The sequence below is a fragment of the Herpailurus yagouaroundi genome, unplaced genomic scaffold (assembly GCF_014898765.1).
Source record: "Herpailurus yagouaroundi ecotype Mexico unplaced genomic scaffold, PumYag 140, whole genome shotgun sequence".
In the NCBI taxonomy this organism is placed as follows: domain Eukaryota; kingdom Metazoa; phylum Chordata; class Mammalia; order Carnivora; family Felidae; genus Herpailurus; species Herpailurus yagouaroundi.
In genome coordinates, this window is record NW_024412395.1 from 46353735 (window position 1) to 46373458 (window position 19724).

Here is a 19724-nt window from a genome sequence, read left to right on the forward strand (position 1 = left end):
CCTGCTTGAGATTCTCTTTCTCTCTCTCTTTCTCTCTCTCTGCCCCTCTCCCCTCAAACTCTCTCTCTAAAAAATTAAAATAGGGATGCTGGTGGGGGGGTGCTCAGTTGATTGGGTGTCCGACTTCAGCTTAGGTCATGAACTCATGGTTCATGGGTTCGAGCCCCACATCGGCCTCTGAAGCCTGACTTAGATTCTGTGTCTCCCTCCCCAGCTCACACTCTGTCTCTCTCTCAAAACTAAATGTTAAATTTTTAATAATTAAAAATTAAAATAGAAAATAATGAATAAATGACATGACCTATAAACACCAATGTAAAGAATTACTATCATTAGCATAAAAATTTAATTTTGGATGGAATCTCTCCCCCAAAAAACATAGATGATACTTTTGAAGAAGTTATATATGGTCCTCGGCAGAAGATGCTTTCTAATTACCTAAGATGACAGAAATGTTTCACAAACTAACAGTATCAGAGTTATCAATATAAGAGATAAAAGACTTCAAGCCTTAAACTGCTTAAACTAGCATAATCTAACATGTATGCCACTACCTTTCTTCCATCACAAGACTGTTCTTTCATTTTTCCACTCATTGAACATATTTTCCCCATTTTCTTGTTCCCTTCTTCATCTACATCCCCAAATAAAAATTTAATTATCTCTACATTTCCACTTAGCACCATGTGCATCTACTTGGCTAAGCAAAGAATGGGGGAAAAGCCAGGAAAATCCTCCCCTACACAACTCATGAATGTTTTTTTCTCCATGAAACAGCCATGTATAAACATAAGCAGATCACAATGGGCTCAACTAAATGAGTCCTGGTTATACTACTGAATCACACTTAACATAATTAAATATTATAATGAAAAATCAAATTGCATATGTATGGGGTATGACTATTTCTTCCCAACTTTCCCACCTTATTTTAAAAATCAGTATTTTAAAATTTTTTTCTACTTTGACATAGCTGGTTTTAGAGCTTAAAATGCATATATCAATGGAAATTGTTTTTAATTAGCAATGTTAAGTTTAAGGAAGAAAAAAACGCTGCCATTCTCAAATCCAAAGGATACTCTTCTTTTTCTCTCTCATTCTCCCTTCCACTTCCTCAAGAATGTTTGACATAAAGGGGTGCCTGGGTGGCTCAGATGGTTCAGTTTCCAACTTTGGCTCAGGTCATGATCTCACAGTACATGAGTTTGAGCCCCATGTCGGGCTCTGTGCTGACAGCTCGGAGCTTGGAGCCTGCTTCGGATTCTGTGTCTCCCTTTCTCTCTGCCCCTCCCCCACTCATGCTCTGTGTCTTATTCTCTCAAAAATAAATAATAAACATTTAAAAAAAAAGAATGTTTGACACAGGGGTGCATTGGTGAGTATCATTTAGAGGAAATACTCCAAAGGCCACAGAGAGCATGTGTGCAAAGCCATCCACAACCAGCAGCCCAAGTAAGACAGGTCCCTCACCAGTCACACAGATCACATACCAGAGTGAATGATGAGCACAGTAAACAGAGGTTTTGACTAGGTTTGGTTCAGAGAGCAAGGCACTCGAGATAGCCCTTAACAATTAAAACAAAATGGTTCAGGACCAGAATTTTACAAAATTGCTTCTTGACATGAAATCTTATGAAATTCCCTGTGAAGGCCAATAGATGGTAAAAGATGGAATCAAATAGCTATCACTGTACTACTTCCTGCCTCCTTAACTGTGTATGCCTTCAGCACAGCCCATCATTTCTTAGTATCCCAAGGATGTTCCTTTAATACCAATGGTATCTTTATGTTCAAATTGTTCCAATTATCTGTGGAGTTCCAGAAACTTGGTCTCTCCCCTTGCCTGAGTTTTACTTCCCCAAATCCATGATATTCAAATTTTCATTATCACCAACTTGATGTGCTTAATATCTGGAAGAATACAAAAAATTATTGGATTTGGTTTACCAAAAATTATAGCAAATATTCATTCAACACCATCAAATAACTTCCAGAATTGCCACTCATTCAAACTTGCATAATCTTAAGTGTCCTAAATAACTATGATTCATTAAAAAATGAAAATCGTAAAGTGTTACATCCTCAATATAGAGGAAATCCTGAATTTGGTTAGAAAACACTTGGGGCGCCTGGGTGGCTCAGTTGATTGGGTGTCCGACTTCGGCTCAGGTCATGATATATCGCACTCTGTGAGTTCGAGCTCAGAGCCTGGAGCCTGCCTCGGATTCTGTGTCTCCTTCCCTCTGCCTCTCCCCTGCTCATGCTTTGTCAGTCAAAAATAAATAAACATTAAAAAAAAAATTAAAAAAGAAAACACTTAAAAATGCCCCTTAGTAAGTTCAAGGCTATACCATTACAACTACTAAGTTAGTTGGAAACACATTCCTAGTCTTCACAAGGTTACCAGCACAAACTTCAGGACTAAATTTTCTTAGCATCATCTAAGAAAGAACTTCCTATGTATTTTACATACACACAGGATCACAGATAATTAGAGACTATTCTTAGACATTACTTCTTTCAGACAAAATCATATTTAAAAAAAAATATATATAGTATAGGTTGGAATAGGTTCTAGATACAAAATTTGTCACAACTAAGATATGAGGGGAAAATCAGTCTACTTCTCCTTTCAGATCACTAGTTGTTTTGGTCTGTTTTCTTTTTTTTCCTCATTCAAACAATGTCATACCTAACTTTCCTAGAGGAGGAAATGTTCATAGGTAATAAAACTATCACAGTAAAACCTGCCCTCTTTTCAGAGAAAGAGAAAACTGAAGACAGAAGACTGGTAAGATAGGATAACAACATAAAATTTAAAAATTAGTTTCTTTTCACATGCTAACATTCTTTTCTGCCACCTTTAGCTTTGCCCTCCTGAAGCACAGCAAAAAGATTTTCGCTTGAAGTTAAGGCATCTAGCTGCTCTCTGGGAATGAATATCTTACAGAAAAGCGAAAGACTGGAAGAAACCATGCCCATAATCTAGTAGGCACTCCACCCAGGAGTTTTGCTGCCAGTAAATAACCGAACCATGAATACCAGAGAAAAATGGGGGCTGCATCAGACCATGAGGTCCTTTAAGACAGTCACCCTGTCTCTTTCCTAATTCTATTAAAGCAATGATACTTCACTATTGGCATAAAAGAACAAGGTGAGAAACAAAGGGTTGCTCTTTTCTCTGACACTTCTACTTAAGCATAAAGGAAATAATGAATTCAGTGGCTCTTATAATTATCTTGACCACTGTTGGCTTAATTTGGCCTAGAAACTATAGCACATCCATTGGCCATGGGAATGGAAGGGTGGTAGCCATGTTCAGATTTAGTAATGCAATTTCCTGTTTTTCCAGCAGATCTGAACTGATACACAACTGTAGCAGCAGTTAAAATTCTGGCTCCTGTCACCACTACTCCCCTTGGGGTCATCTCATACTTCCTCACTTCCATTTCTCTAGAAATAATAGCAGGTACGCATGTGTATGCAGGTTAGAGAGATGATAATCCTCAAAGACTGGTGATAAATGTCCCATCTAGGTTTGAGGATCTTAAGTCTATTTCCCTAGAGATATATGTTGGTATAAGTGCAGAAGCTGTAACATTAGGCTACAAACTGAAATGGTATATCTAATTTAACAAGTACACTGGAATGCATACATACTACTTAGTGTTAATCTTCCAAATTAATCAGACTGAAAAACAATGCCCTTTTCCAGTGACATTACCATTTTAAAAATATATTCTGATGTCTTTGGCAATCAGCCTACACACCATATAGAAAATGAGAATCACTACTTTATAGGCGTAACCATATCACGGACCCACAGTATTTTACCTCAGGTTCTCTTTCAACCCCATTTCAGAGGGTTGCCTCTGAACCACTTAGGTTATTTTACAAAATCAAACCCGTCAAAATATGGCATTTCACTCTTAATTCTGTCCAAAACAATTTTCTACAAGTCTGAGGCAATTACGAAAGAAAGCCTCTACGCTATTAACCCAGGCCCTAGTCCCCGTTATCCGCGATTTCACTTTCCGCTCTTTCAGTTGCCAGCGGTCAACCGCAGCCCGGAAGCAGAGGGGCCCCTTCCGGGGAATCGTCACAAGGCCAACTGTAGCCTCACACTGCGTCGTCCGCCTCACGTCATCTCACAAAGGCATTCTGTCATCTCACATCATCACAGGAAGGGTGAGTACAGTCCGATATTTTTGAAGGGGAGGGGAGAGAGGGCTCACGCATGAGCACACACGGGAGCTAGAAAGACGGGCCACATTCATGTAACTTTTATTACATATTATATGATGTGGTGTCTCCCCCTCTCAGACGGGGTCCCCAAATGTGGGGCTACGATGGGGTGGAAACCGGTGGCACTGCTGGCGGAAGATTTCACCTGAGGCAGAACAAAGGAGATAGAAGTTTACGGAATACACTGCCGGGGAGTCCTGGGCAGGAAGGAAAGGAGACACCGTCTCCAAGGAGGCAGTGGGTGGGGGCTGTTTTTAGAGGGAAGGTGTGGACGTATGGGGCCTTACGGAATTTTCCCTTTTTGGTAACTGTGCCTCGTGGTCAGTTCGGGCCTATGGATGTTCTGAGGTGGGTGCCCTGGTGGGCCTGTCTGTATTCAGCTCCGTGGTGGCCGTGGGCCCTCCCTACCTTCCATTGCTCAGGCCTGCTGCCCAAAAGTGGCCTCTACACAGAACTTCTACGGGTACTATTCTGTTTCATGATTAGTTAGGTTGTTCATCTCTCGTTGTGCCTACCTTGTAAGTTAAATTTTATCACAGGTGTGTATGCATAGGGAGAAATGGTAGATGTCAGGAGTTCGGTACTCTCCCGTTTCAGGCACCCACCAGGGGTCTTGGAACATGTCCCCACAGATGAGGGGCGGGGACTACAGTACTTTATATATAACACGTAAGTTGTTGAGAGAGAGAGAGGGAATTGTTTATATTATCTCTGAAGCTCTGATTTCAAAGGGCAGAGTGTTTCTAACAGGGAAGGAGCAAGAGTAAGGAGGAAGAATTACAATGAGGGATTCTGAGGCAACTCTCCGTTTCCCTAGCACCTCCGTTCTCACTATCTCCTAACCACAAACCTGAGAACCTTAATGGGGCTCTGTTTTTTTCTCTGGAGAGTAGGCAGCTAAGAAACCAACCCAGTTCTGTAGTAAATGGGCTCTCCTCCCACCAAATTTCTGAAGGCCTGTCTCTGAGCAATATCCCTGAGCTATATGGCAGGAAAAGGCACAGATATAATCAGGATATTGCCCAACACAGGGCACTACACATATTCAAAACCCAAATGCCTCAATTCATGGCCAATGAAACCTGAAAATTCTGACCTCTGTAAAGATTTTAATGATTTAAAATGTATTAAGTTACAACTAGTACCGAGTTTTCAGCTTTCTAGGAGTTGAGCTTAACAGACTTTTTCTCACACCTGGGCATTCTTTGCTGTCTTAATACTTTCTTTGTCATATTACCCCACAATTCAACTCTACAGCTTTTTTCAATGTCTAAAGCCATTAAATAGTTGTAACTTCTTTACGTTTATAAACAGCATTGTGAACTTACACTATATGAAACTAATAATAAATTACCCAAGCTCACTCTAGCATTTTTCCAAAGACTAGTCAGTCTTTGAGAAGCTTTTCCAAGGGATTCATTCCTCAGATGAAGTATGTATGAAAAACTGAAGACATTTGGCCCTTTATAAATAGTCCTGGGAAACTTCTTTCTCCCATACTTTTAGTTTATTTTTACTGTTAGCAGATGGGAAAAAATTTAGCAAAGCAGTCATAAAAAAAAAAAAAAAGTCTTACAACAACCATCATGCTAATGTTGGAACACTAAAAGCTTACAGATATGAAATATCTTTAACAACAACAAAAACACTTGTTGGAATTATAAAGCCAGTTTGATTTAACTCATAAAATAGGTATAGATGCCTACGCTTAGATAGGAACTCCTTCAACTTTTGGTCTGGCTCTTCTAGACACATTTGCTCCTAAACATCTTAACTATGTATTATTCATTTTTCACAAAAGTGTCTCCAGCACAGAAGTTTAGAACTTCTCTTTAAAATATATTCCAATATCATATGTGAAAACTCTACAATGCTTGCCAAGGGGCCAACCCTAGCCTTCAGTTAAAAAACAAAAAACAAAAACAAACAAAAACAAAAAACCCATCGGGGTGCCTGGGTGGCTCAGTCGGTTAAGCCTCTGACTTTGCCTCAGGTCACAATCTCGTGGTCTGTGGGTTTGAGCCCTGAGTCAGGCTCTGTGCTGACAGCTCAGAGCCTGGAGCCTGTTTAGAGTTCTGTGTGTCTCTCAGTCTGCCCCTCCCTTGCTCATGAGAGCGCACGCGCGCGCGTGCGCTGCTCCCTGGCTCCCTCTCTCTCAAAAATAAACAAACATTAAAGGAAAAATTTTTAAATCAAGGCGCCTAGGTGGCTCAGTCAGTTGAGCATTCGTTGAGAGTTCCAATTCTTTATTTGATCTCACAGTCCTAGGACTGAATCCCGCGTTGGGCTTCATGCTGAGCATGCGGCCTGCTTGGGATCCTCTCTCTCCCTCTATCTCAGCCCCTCCCCAACTCCCACTTGTGCTCGAGTGCACTCTCTCAAAATAAACATTAAAAAAAAAAAATCAATCAGTAATCACCATTCTACAAAATCTTGTATCTTACTCTAAGATATATCTTGTTTTATGCAAGCAGAATATTAATCATTTTGTTCCAATTTAAAGTTCAATACTTAGAAGTCCTTCTGCCAATAAATAAATTTGAATTAAATAATTACTTCACTTATCAATCTCATAAGTTAGTCCAGGAGGGTCAGAAAACTTTTTCTATATATGACCACAGGATAAAACTTTTTACTTTTGAGGTCATATGATCTCTATCTAGATACTCAACTATGATGTGAAAGCCACCATAGACAATATGCAAATGAGTGGGTATTGCTGTGTGCCAATAAGCTCTACCGAGGATAAGACTATCCAGAATATATACAAAACTCCTAAAATTCGACAACCAAAAGAGCAAACCCAACTAAAAAATAGGCAAAGAACTTAAACAGACATTTCTCAAAAGAAGATACACGAATGGCCAATAAGGACATGGAAAGATACTCAACATCAGGAGTCACTAGGAAAATGCAAATCGAAATTGTAAGAGATCACCTCACACTCATTAGGATGGTGACTATCAAAAAAACAAAAACAAAAAAACAGAAAACAACAAGGGTTCACAATCCTTGTGAAATGTTGTTAGGAATGTATAATACCTATAACCACTATGGAAAAACAGAATAGTCCTTGAAATATTAAATAGAATTACCACTTGATCCAGCAATTCTACTTCAAAAGAAGTGAAAGCAGGTATTAAAAAGAGATTTGTAGGGGAGCATGGGTGGCTCAGTCGCTTTATTTTGGCTCAGGTTATGAACCCAGGGTCGTGGGATCCAGCCCTACATCAGACTCTGCACTGACTGTGGAACTTGCTTGAGATTCTCTCTCTCTCCCTCTGTCCCTCTCCCCCCACTCATTCTCTTTAAAAAAAAAAAAAAAAACAAACTTAAAAAAATGTATTTGTATGCCCATGTTGCTAGCAGCCTTATTCACAATAGCTAAAATAAGAAAGCAACCTAGTGTTCATCCAAAGATAAATGGATGAGCAAAGTCCTAAAAAAAAAAGGAAGGAAATTCTGATATATGATACAATATGGATAAACTCTGAGAACAACTCTGAGAACATTATGCTAAGTGAAATAAGCCTGTCACAAAAGAAGATAGAGACTATTTGATTCCACTTATTTGAGGTACCTAGAGTGGTCAAAATCAGAAACTAAAATGGTGGCTGACAGGGGCTTTCAGGGACCAGAGTGTGGGAGCTATGTTTAACAGGTATGGAGTTACAGTTCTATAACGAGAGTTCTGGAAATGGATGGTAGTGCTGATTTTACAACAATATGAATTTACCACTGAACTGTACATTTGAAAATGTTTAAGATAAATCTTGTTATGTGTATTTTACCACCAAAAAAAAAAAAAAAAAAAGAAATTGCAGTTAAAAAAAATAGGTGAAGGGCCCATTTCAGCATTTCAGCCTTCTGGACTTAGTTTGCTTGGCCACAGTTTGCTGATCAGTGACTTAAGCTTCAGTTAAAAAAAAAGTACCATTTCTATATTAACATCATATTCCTTTTTATCCTGTATAGTTACAGAGAAATTCTTTGGTAAAGCTCTTAACATCAGGGGCCAATCTCCTAGTGCCTAGAAAAATGTGTTTTATATAAAGTAAGGGCTTACAAGTGTTGACTAATTAGTTAAATGAAAGCAGTTGTCTCAATAACATGAAGCTTGGGCATTTATATTATATAAATACACCTGGCATTTCAATACTGTAATAAGGTCATAATATTATTCAATATCCTCTAACACATTTAGAGGAAATTAGACTTTGGATAAGAAGTCTAGTATGGACTTAGTTTTATTTTTCTTATTTGGTAATCAAAAATACCCACCTTCGAATTTACACTAAATTTTTAATAACTACCTAATAGCAAAAATAAGCAGCTTATCACATGACAAAAGTTTACTGAGTTAAATTAAATCATCCAAACACATGAAAATTTAATTATTTTGAAGACAGAAACCAAATATTTGTGTTCACTTTATTTTTTTTTAATGTTTGCTTGTTATTTAGAGAGAGAGTGGGAGACAGAATATCAAGCAGGCTCTGCTGTCAGCTCAGAGCCCTTCATGGGCCTTGAACTCAAAAACAACTGTGAGATCATGACCTGAACCGAAACCAAGAGTCAGATGCCTAACCAGCTGAGCCACCCAGGCACCCTTATGTTCATTTTAAATTCTAGGCACTGGGGGTTTTCATAGGCATTAGAAATTGTGGGAGTTTTTAAAATACAAATGTGATTTTAAAAAGAATGAAGACAGGACACTTTATGAAGCCACTCTAAATAAAATACTCTTTAGCCATTCCCATTCAGTGTAATCCACAGTGGCAAACATTGGGTGCCAACATACCTATGGAGGAAGAACACAGGTTTGGGGATCAGATCTTGTTTCTGTTACTCATTCATCCCTTTTAGTGGTGTGTCTTTGAGTATGTTAGTTTAGCTCTCTGAGCCTCAGTTTCCACAACTGCAAAATGGAGTTAATATACTTCCTCAAAAAGGAGTAGCAAATATTTTATTTATCTATTTAATAATATACTATTATTTAGTATAAATTATCTAAATGTAATCTTAAAAAAAAACCAAAAAACTAAAGCTGAAAGTGAGGATCTTGAGTTCCCTAAAAATGATTAACAGAAGCCCCCATTCCACTCATGGCTTCACCTCCATCTCAGATGTTGAAACCTACTTAATCAATAGTTCTCAGATCTGGTAGCACATTACAATCACTGGAACAGCATTTTTAAACCTCTCCACACCTTGTCCCAGCCCAGGTCAAATAAAATCAGAGTAAGTAGTAGGTGTGAGCATGGGTATTAGTTTTAAAGATCTCCAGGTAATGCTCTTGTTGAAACCTCAGCTAAGGCATTCAACCTGTAAGCAGTCAATAAATGTTAGCCGACAAGAATTCAGTATGTACAATCAGTAAAACTTTAGAACCAACAATGCATCCAAATAAAAGCTTAAGCAAGCAGCTGTTAAATCGTTTAATTTTTACACGTCTTAGCTGCAAAATTATCAAGTAGGTTTTTTACCCCTGTCCATTCCTGAAAATTTGTTTCAGAATCAAAGCATTAAGGTCCTTCAAAGCAAGGTCAACTATACTTTTGACATTTAAATTTCAAGGAGTTAAGCAAAAAACAAACAAACAAACAAACAAAAAAGGTATCTGTCAGGGCAAGTATAACTTATCCTGCATAAAACACAAGCACTAGCTAGCAGTTCTAAAGATAATGTACCCAAGCTGATTCTTTGAACTTTAATGAATGTATCTTACAGTGGTCAGGAAAAGAGAAAAAACAAATAACAAAAATAATAATGCATTGAACTCGGCAACTAAGTCCTGGGTTTTCCTTCTGGTTTTGCCACTCACATGTTCTAGGACTTCAGCAAAGCCACTCAGTGTCTCTGGGCTTCAGATTCTCATTTGTAAAATGCAGAGTTGCACTAGATTTCTTTAAAATGATCTGTTACAATGTAAAACTTTGAAAATTACAGAGGGATTCTTTAGAGCAAGGATATCCAAGGAGGACTAAAGTAGGCTTCATAGATTATTGGAGTCATGAGTCATGGTTTAACTAGTTTTATAGTAAGGAATGTACTTCCCAAATCTAATAATTATAACATATTGAGACTGCCCCTTACTGCCTCCCGTAAACCCATATCTAAGATTTTTCCCCCCACAATTAAATCATTTTTAATGTGCTGGGGTTTTTGAGGAAAAAAAGCAATACTGAATATTCAACAAATATTACATAATAGGCACTTGGAATATACCAAGGGACAAGATAGAAAAATGAAAAAAAGATAATTTTTTTTACATTTATATTTTGCAGATATTGATAACTTCTTTAAATAGAATACAAAGTAAAATGATACAGTGGGGCATGTTACTCTAGATAAGATGTTGAAACATTTTTGCAGATATCCCTCATTCAATTAGGAGAGGAGGGTAAAATTCCTTAAAAGTATTTTCTTCATAGTTGAATTACAAAATGCAGTTTTATACATTATTTTCAAGAATTATTTGAAATTCTCAAAAGTAAAATCTGAAGCATCTTAATTACAGTCGTGCTTATCACTAGACAGCTCTTTGCACTTCTTCATCCCAAAGCCATCTGATCTCTATTTTACTCAGAAGTATTGATTTCTGACCACAAGTACATGTATTTTGTGTATATGCATATGATTTTTTAATTGTACCTTAACCTGATCCATTTTCAAACCCACCAGTTTAATACTATCTTATTTTGTGGCACCCAAATACATTTCTGTATTCCTGAAAGTTGTCTCCTGTTCAGTTTACATATCTCTGTAGTCCCTATGCTTTTATGATTGATATCTTTCTACCAGTATATTTCTTTACTCACATATATATGGAATATATGGAAGAATATATATTACACTGAACAATGAAAACACTGGGAAAATGGGAACGGAAGTCAAGAGTAATAGGGCTATTTGCAGAGGGGAGAAGATCATTCAAACAAAATGAAAGAATTAATTCATACACTACATGTTATGTTTCCTCCACGTAAGCATTATATTAAAAATCTTCTATATTAGTCATGTTGCTTTGAGACTTCTCCATGTTTCCTCTAGACAACTGCCAACGTTCGCATGGTCTCTGATGAATAAACATGCTGTGACTTGCTTCTAAGGAAACGCCTGTCATGTTCCAGGGAAAAATGACTTCTCTTAAATCAGGAAACTGATTTAAGAAAACTGCACAACTCCCATTCATTAGTTACAAAGTCGATTTTTCCTTAACGTTTCTTTTCTGGAATCTTTGTCTTCCCTTTAGGACATTGCTGCCTTCAGATTAACTATCAGAAAGGAAATTTGAGTTGCGGGAATATATGCAGGAAAAGTTACACTACATCAAAGGGGTTCCCACTTCAGAAGCTCAAGGAGCACCTAAGTTAAGCCTTCCCTGTTTACCGAGACTAAGGTTATTTTCAGGTTCTCCCCATCTCTTGCAGAACTACCTGTTCTCATTACTGTTTACCCAAATGCTTAGCAAGGTGATTAGCATATCTGGCAGGAAGACACGCTTCATTTAATATTAACTCACCATGTGACAGCCCATTCCCCCTCCAATCTCTCTTCAAACACGTGAGGACACAAAGAAAAGTATCGTTGTTTGCAGTCTGACTTAGCGCTAGGCTTTGGCACCAGCAATTGGCCACAGGCACACACACCCCCAATCACAGACGCTCACGCAGCCGGGTCCCGGAGCTGTCATGAGGGCTGACAGCTGGCACACCCTCCCGTTGCCCTCCACTGCTCGCAGAAAGCCCCTTCCTTACCGTCACTTTGACACTGCTCACCTGCCTGGGCCTCAGCCCTCAGCCAAGGAAACTTTTTTCCCCCTTCCCAAGAGCTCACTCACAGGTATCGTCCGCCGCTCTTCCAGAGCCCCAAACAAGGGGCTCTTTGTTACTATTTTTGCTCCAGGACTCCTCACTCAGTTCCCGGCATTCGGCTGCCCTTCAGCAGCTCAGCGCAGCCCCAGTAGGAAAGGAATCAAAACTACCAGAACCCCCGTCCCCCCTCCCCAGCCCAGACGGCCTCCAAGGAGGCCGGGAGGAAACAGCCTCCTAGGCTGCCTATCCCTCGGCCAGTGAGTCAGGCAGCTGGCAGGGCAGCGAGTTGCCAGCCAGGTAAACGCGCTGCGGCCTTGCCGCCTTCGCCCTCCCCGGAGACCCGGCGGCCCGGCGCTCGCGGCTTACCCTGCTGGGGCGGCGGGCGGCGGGAGCGCCGCCAGGGCGTCCTGCGCGCGGGGGGCTCTGCTGTCCATCGCCCTGCGGGGCGCTGCGCGGGCTCCAGCTCCGAGGCGGCGTGTCACTACTAGAGTGGGAGAGGCCGGCCGGTCAGGGCGGGACGCGCGCCTACCCGAGGCCTGAGCGGGGCGGGCTGCGCGTCGAGAGCCCGCCCGAGCCCCCCAGCCCCGGGCCGGCCCGCCTCCCGGGTGCGCTTCCACCTGCGGGCCGCGGCTCCGAGCCCGCGGGCGCCCCCGCCTCGGGTCCTAGCGGCCGTCCGCAGCTGCGGCGGTGGGAGGCGGCGCTGCAGCCCCCGCCCCGTGGGGCTTACTGGGTAGCCATTTGGCGCCTCTCGGGGCGGGAGAGGAGCAGCCCCGGCTGGAAGGAGGAGGAGCGGGGCCAGAAGCGCGGCTCGCAGGGGCAGCCGCCACGCCGGCAGCGCGTCTCCGGGCCCCCCCCGGCCGAGTTTGCACAAACAACGCCCTGGGAAAACTTTTCGCGACGAAAAGTTGAGAGAGCTAATTCCTCTTTTCCCACCCAGGGCTCCTACTTTCTTTTCAGAAGGAGACAGTAGCGCGCCTGTTCTCTCCCGCGGCTTCCTCTCCCACTCTTCCCTCCCCCGGAGCGCGCGCTCGCAGTTGGTCTCTCAAGCCAGGACTTGAAGGAGGAGAGGGTGGCAGCCTCTCCCAGGCCGAGGCAGCGCCTCCCCCGCCCCGCGGGCAGGGTGTCGGACGCTCGCTTGGCGCCGCGGGGCCTTCCCCGAGCCGGCTCACTCACCCTGCCCCATTTCCCTGTCCAGAGCCCCGGAGCTCGCCACCGCCTCCGCCGGACGGCCACCTAGAAGTGGTGGTGAGGCTCGGCTGCATCGGAGCGAGAAAGGCAGCGAGCCGGGGACAAAAACTGGGGGCGGAGGGGGGGTGCCGAGGGCCGGGTAGGAATTTCCCTCCGCCCACCCCACCCCCGCCCCGGTTTCGGGTCTTTGGGGTCTGTCTGGGGAAGCCGAACGGAAAGGTAACTCCCACGCCGAGAGTTCCCAGTCCCGTCGCCAGGGTGTTGCTTCGGGAAGCCGGGCGCGCGGGGAGCCGGACAGGTGGGGAGGAAGGGTAGGTACCTGCCCGGTGAGGACTGGAGGGGAGGATCCCGGCTGCCGCGGAAGTGCGGAGAGAAACTCGCCGAACGGGGCCTGCAGCGTGCCCTCCCGGCGGTTCGACTTTTCACGTCCAGCGCGGTTTTTTTTGTTTTTTTGTTTTTTTGTTTTTTTAGCTCCAACTTGACCTCTAACGTTGCTATTCGGTTAAAAGCGCACCTGTGACTGATTTTTCTAATCAGTGGCAGGTTTAAGCTTGCCCCGTCTTCAGAAGCATATTTCTTTCCTTCTTTTTAAGCATATAACAGCTGTGACATCAGGACTGGAAAATAGTGTCTGACGATAACCTAGAACAAATGATATATTTTATTCCCCTCTTGGAATTTTACGGGAATAAAAGAATCACAGACACAGCTGCGTGCTTGTTTGTACATTTTAGTTACCACGTGCATGCTCTGTAGATGATTCTTTACACCTGACAAACAGGTATATTTGCTTATCTTGTATATTGTAAGCGTCAGTTGTTGTAAGATGTAAGACATTTCTGATGGGTTCAAAAGCTTGCTTTCAGAAAAATGTGAAATTAAGTTGTCCTTAAACTACGGTTTAAGAGTAAAAATATTTCAATAAAATAACGAAAAGACTAGGTGAAAAAGCATCCTACAGGAGGCCTCTGCTGTGGTATTAGCATCAAGTAACAAATCTTAGCCAGTTCACCCTAGTGATAGGATAACGTTTGACAGGTGGCAAAAATTAAACAGATATGTAAAGCCAATGCTTGACTAAATGCCCCTTATTATTTAAGCATTGCAGAAATAAAAAAGATTGCTGAAACTGACATACTAAATACCTAACAATATGCCATTTGTATGTTGTGGGCAGTCATTCTATGTATTCCTTTCTGCGCATAATACATTCCTTTCAATGTATCTTTACATATGGAAAGGGAAAAAAGTGGCCTATGAAGATATTGAAACCATATCAGAAAAAGTTGCATTTTAGTCTCTAAACAACTCAAGTTAAAGAATTTCATGAATCAATCATGCCTCTAAATGACTTTTACAGTTGCTTGCCCAGACAGTAATGCAAGCATTGAGTAACAGTGAAACTGAAGTCTATAACTTTCAATCACAAAATCAAGATTAAACATTAATTATTTTCAGCCTTAATTTATGACATGCTAATAATACTGACTCCATTAGTCTAACCTGAAACATAAAACATTTTCCTAACGTTTCATAACTGCTGAAGGCATTTTCAATGCTCACCAATTTTTCCTGTCCAACTTCTAGTTTTAGGCATAGGGGAGGATTACACTCTCCACACCACTGAAATTAGGTATGGTGATGTAACTTGTTTGAATAAGTAAATGTGAGCAGACATGAAATGTTTCATTTCCTGGTGGAATCACCTAAAGGCCAGTGCTTGACTCCATGCTCTCTTTCTTGCTGCTGCAATCATGAAAGTGAGTATGAAGATGAAGGGGCACAGGACTGAAGTATCCTGGATTGCCAAGCATCACTTAGCCTTCCTTAGGTATAATCATGTTTGACAACTTTCCAAATCACTAATAGGCTAGAGCTCATATGGTACTAACCTAGATCCCTAGAGCCTGCTAATTATATGCATAGTTTATTAATAAAACAGTAATCGTAGTTGCTATAAACTACCTCCTCTCAATCCTTCCCTCTGGTTATGCTAAACTATTGCAAAATTACCCGAGTTTCCAAAATTTTAGTTAATTTCTTTCTGTTTGGAAATCCTCCTCCTTCATTCCATTCAACCTTTTTTAATACATGTACTTAGGTATTTTCTCATCTGAAAGACCTTCCTAACTGCACAGATAGAATTAGCCCCTTAGCCCCCAGTAAATTTTGTTAGGTGGGGCCAGAGCCCCATATGATATTTTCAGTTTTTCAGTTATACAGTAACAAGGTTTGGGGGGGGGCGGGTCGGCAGTGAACTCGAGAGGCTATGTCTTATCCTTTATGTCCTGAAAGGGTTGCCCAGAACTCAGGAGGCTCTTCAGAAATATCTGTGGAATGAATGAAGGAGTAAAGAGATCCTTAGACTCCATTCCTCAGGGCAATTGTAAGAGGCAAGTGGGACCTTAAACCGGGAAAGGCCTTTTCAATTCAAAAGAATTGGCAGACCATTTTAAATGGAACAGATAGTGAGTTTGTCCCTCTAGGGAGAGAAGACTTATTCTCCATGTGTGGTCACCTACCTGATGGTGTTGGTTTCAAAATCACCAGGTAGAAAGAAGATACATTTTGCTGTATATCTCTTTGAATGATAATTTAGGTTTCAAATTTCTGCTGGAGAGTATTAAAAGGGAAAAAGTTTTACATAATAAATACATATATGCTATATAAAAAGCACACACTGTTTAAAGTGGGCAATGCAAAAATTGTTGGAGACTTAAAATGGAGTTTGTCTAAATGTTTTTTAAACTAATTGGGACAATGACAAACTTTTTTAATGTTTAAGTATGTTTTTATTCAAGTATAAGTGCCATTGAAAAGATTTATTTAAACCATACTTCAGAGGTAGTAAATATCTTCCTATGCACTTCACTTTTGCATAATACTGCCTAAAGAAAGTGCTTCTTTTATATCATCCTAGATTGTGTAGATGTGTGTGTGTGTGAGCTTTTACACAGCAAGATCAGAGATGTAAGGTAATGTTCAACTTTAATGAACCTCTTCAGACTTTGAATTTCACGGGAGCTCTTTAATCTCAGGCAAGCATGTCTTTTTTAAAAAATTTCTTTTAAGGTCTTTATGAGAGTTTATTGATGACAACAGGGAGCCAAAAGTCAGGATTTTATTCTCAAGTCTGAAATATATACAAAAATAGTTTATTATCATTTTATCTTCATATAGGTTTTTTTTTTTTTTTTTTTTTTTTTTTTTTTTTTTTTTTATCATTTACAGAGTACTCCTACCTGACTTAAAACATAGAAAGTGTTGTTACGAGTCAGTGTCTTCCATACAAATACTTCATGAGAGAGCTTTATCCTAAAGTACCCAAATCCTTTTTTTTCTCTGGCAGCCAGGAATCCTAGTCAGGTTTTCTACTTAGTCACTACTGTCTTTATCTTTATCATTAGCATATCTGCTTTTCCTGCCTCTCTTATTCTTATTTATCATCTTATTTTAATGCCTTTCACATTCAGACTGCCCACCAATAGATTCATAGGTGAAAATAAATTCGATAGATGTATATGTTTTTGAAATATTGTGGCTTCTTTACTTCAGGCATATCATAGCTATCTATCACAAGATAGCTATCCTATGAAAAATTCTCATTAATTTTTATTGGACACTTTTTCTCTTTGCATTGAAGACAAAAGCATTTGCAGGAATATGTAAAAAATGATTAAGTTTAAAAATGGTTGCGGGGCGCCTGGGTGGCGCAGTCGGTTAAGCGTCCGACTTCAGCCAGGTCACGATCTCACGGTCCGTGAGTTCAAGCCCCGCGTCAGGCTCTGGGCTGATGGCTCGGAGCCTGGAGCCTGTTTCCGATTCTGTGTCTCCCTCTCTCTCTGCCCCTCCCCCGTTCATGCTCTGTCTCTGTCTGTCCCATAAATAAATAAAAACGTTGAAAAAAAAATGGTTGCGTGTTTGTATGATGTCTAATGTATGTGATTATAATAAAACAGATTAGTTTTGTCCATTGAAATTACTTCCAGAACAATTGTTAATTACATTTATTTAAAAGCAAATACAGGGGCGTGTGGCTGGTGTGGTTGGTGAAGCATGCAACTCTTGATCTCAGGGTTGTGAGTTCAAGCCCTATATTCAGCATAGAGCTTACTTAAAAAAAAAAAAAAATAGAAGCAGATACAGTAACTAAAGGTTGTATTATTTATATAGTTTTTAATAACCATGGTATTCATAGCCATTTCTTGTGTAAAGAATGTTCATAAAATTTTTAATTTGTGAAATAAATACTCAAATGAAATGGTAATATAATAATTATATTAAGTATTTCATACATGTTTCCTCTTTAAGTATTGTAGATCACAAGTCTGTTCTTGGAGGGTTTGGGGGCTTGGAGGATTTTATATTTTTTATGCAATTATTTATATACTGTTAAACAGAGGAAGGAAGTCATATTTGGCTAAAACATTTCTAAAATATCAGTAAATTCCTATTTTTCCTCAATGAAGTTTGACATTTACTTGTATCAGAGTGTGAAGAAAATAAGAATGGTACTATTTATTTTAAAAAATGTAAATGTACACTTCATGGCCACATGTTTGGAATTATATCTTGTTATATCATTTATCTTTTGGGGGGGTCATTTATAACCAACCACTCTAGAAACTGAAAGTACGGAAATAAATATACTTTCTTGTCAATTTTAATGAGCTTTTAACTTATATTTTATATTTTGAAACTTAGAAGATCATTGTGCTATTTTCTTAGCATAGAATTTCCAAGTAAATTACATATTTATGAATTAATAATCACTGCAGGATCCCTTACCTCTCTTCCAACAGATAAAATTAAACATTTTTTCAATCCTAATTATCAAAAGAAGAAATGCCTGAGTTTAGTATGCTGTGTCTCTTATAATAAATTAAACTGCATTTCTGTATTATCACATGCATTTCTAAGTGAAGACTCTTTTTTTTACAATGCACACATTCCGGGATAGAGGTGAGGCCTCTGGAAGCATGCATGGGCATGCAGACATGTGAAATATTTAGTACTACAGGCACACAGGAGGGCAGTTTTCAGTGCCCATCCAAATTCCAAGCTACAGAGTCTGATATAGCAACAAAGTTGCCTAAACTCTATTTTCTTATTGCCTCTTTAAGATGTCCTTTTGTCAAAATGAATTTCTGCTTCTAGGGATTCTACAATTCTATCATTGGTTGGCAGTAATTGTCTTATTCATTGGAAAACAGTGAGCCCTTTTATGTCATTTAAGTATCAGCTCTGTTTCAAAGTAACCTTGTGATTTACAATTTAAACACCATTCTTATATGGATGTTTACGCTCTTTTCTTAAAAAACAAAAACAGGCTAAGGAACAAAAAGTAAATTTAAATTATATCTATTTGATGTAATACAATTAACTAAATCTTTGTATCTAGCATTTTACTATTGCCTATGGGATTCTAAAGATAGCTGGGAGCTACTTTTCTCTCTTAAGGAGCATGGTAAACTCTTAACTGCTTGTTGGTTTCCACATATCTCAAAATATACAACTTTCACCAAGGCAGTCACTGACTCTGTCTTTCCAGACATAAAACCTCACAAGTCTCAGCATATTTCATTCTGTCAGGACTCTGCATCCAACTTCTTTGCCTTTTCTCTTGGGAAGCTGAGAATGTGTGTGGTTAACTAAGTACCACAGCAGTTAAGAGCTCAGTCTCTGGAGCCAGACAGATTTGGGTTCACATCCCTGGCTTGGACACTCACTATCTAGGTAACATTAGGACAGTTGCTATTTCTGCAGAGAATAAGCATTCAGTGAAGGCAAGATAAGCATCCAATAAGGGGTAAGGAAACCCTTTTCTTAAAGAATGGGAGCCAACTGTGTTTTGGTTAAGGCCTGGTCTGTAGAGCAGAAGTCTTCCTGCTCCAAGCTGGGAGCTCCTGGCTTTTTGTGCCTGTGATGACCTTGGTCAAGTCATTCAACTGTTGAATCTTTGATTTCCTTAACTCTATAATGAGTCTGAGTTCTTTTTCTTTCCGTTCATGTTGAGTAATCAAGCTCCTTGCATTAAAAACTATATTGGATGTATGTATACGGACTATTGAACAAACTTCACATTATAGCACCTTGCAAAGTGCTTTCATTCACTGAGTCTAGTTTTAGTCTTTTGAGTTTGCAGAGATAGACAGTTACATCTCTATTTTACCATTCTGGAAAATGAAGCAAATGACTTCCCTGAGGATATAATACCAGAGAAGTGGCAAAACTAAGAGCAAAAGTTATTTTTTTTCTATTTTATTATTGTTAGTAACATTGCAGTTACTTTGCTGTAAGGATAACACATTGAGAAAAAACCTGGGGTAGTCCACAGAACATTAATATTATTATATAAACATCATGCCGAATATCATTTCCCATCTCTAAATCCTAGGTCTAAGGTACTGGCCACCTAAACCTGTCTAATCCCAAAAGACCTACTTTAGCTTGGGAAGACTTTGAGGTTGTTAA

The 19724-nt window shown here is 40.0% G+C and overlaps 1 protein-coding gene across 11 annotated transcripts in view; it reads right to left on the bottom strand.

Annotated features, from left to right (window-relative positions):
• Positions 1-13667, bottom strand: part of COBLL1 (cordon-bleu WH2 repeat protein like 1) — a 168178-nt gene extending 154511 nt beyond the window's left edge. For 9 of the 11 annotated variants that reach the window (XM_040475230.1, XM_040475228.1, XM_040475233.1 and 6 more), the window contains exons 1-2: positions 13236-13559; positions 12429-12546 (exon numbers count right to left, since the gene is read on the bottom strand). In XM_040475230.1, the coding sequence (XP_040331164.1) occupies positions 12429-12546; positions 13236-13245 (128 nt within the window). In that variant the 5' untranslated portion in view covers positions 13246-13559. The other 2 variants (XM_040475224.1, XM_040475222.1) reach the window with 2 other exon arrangements.
• Positions 13668-19724: the final 6057 nt, after the last annotated feature.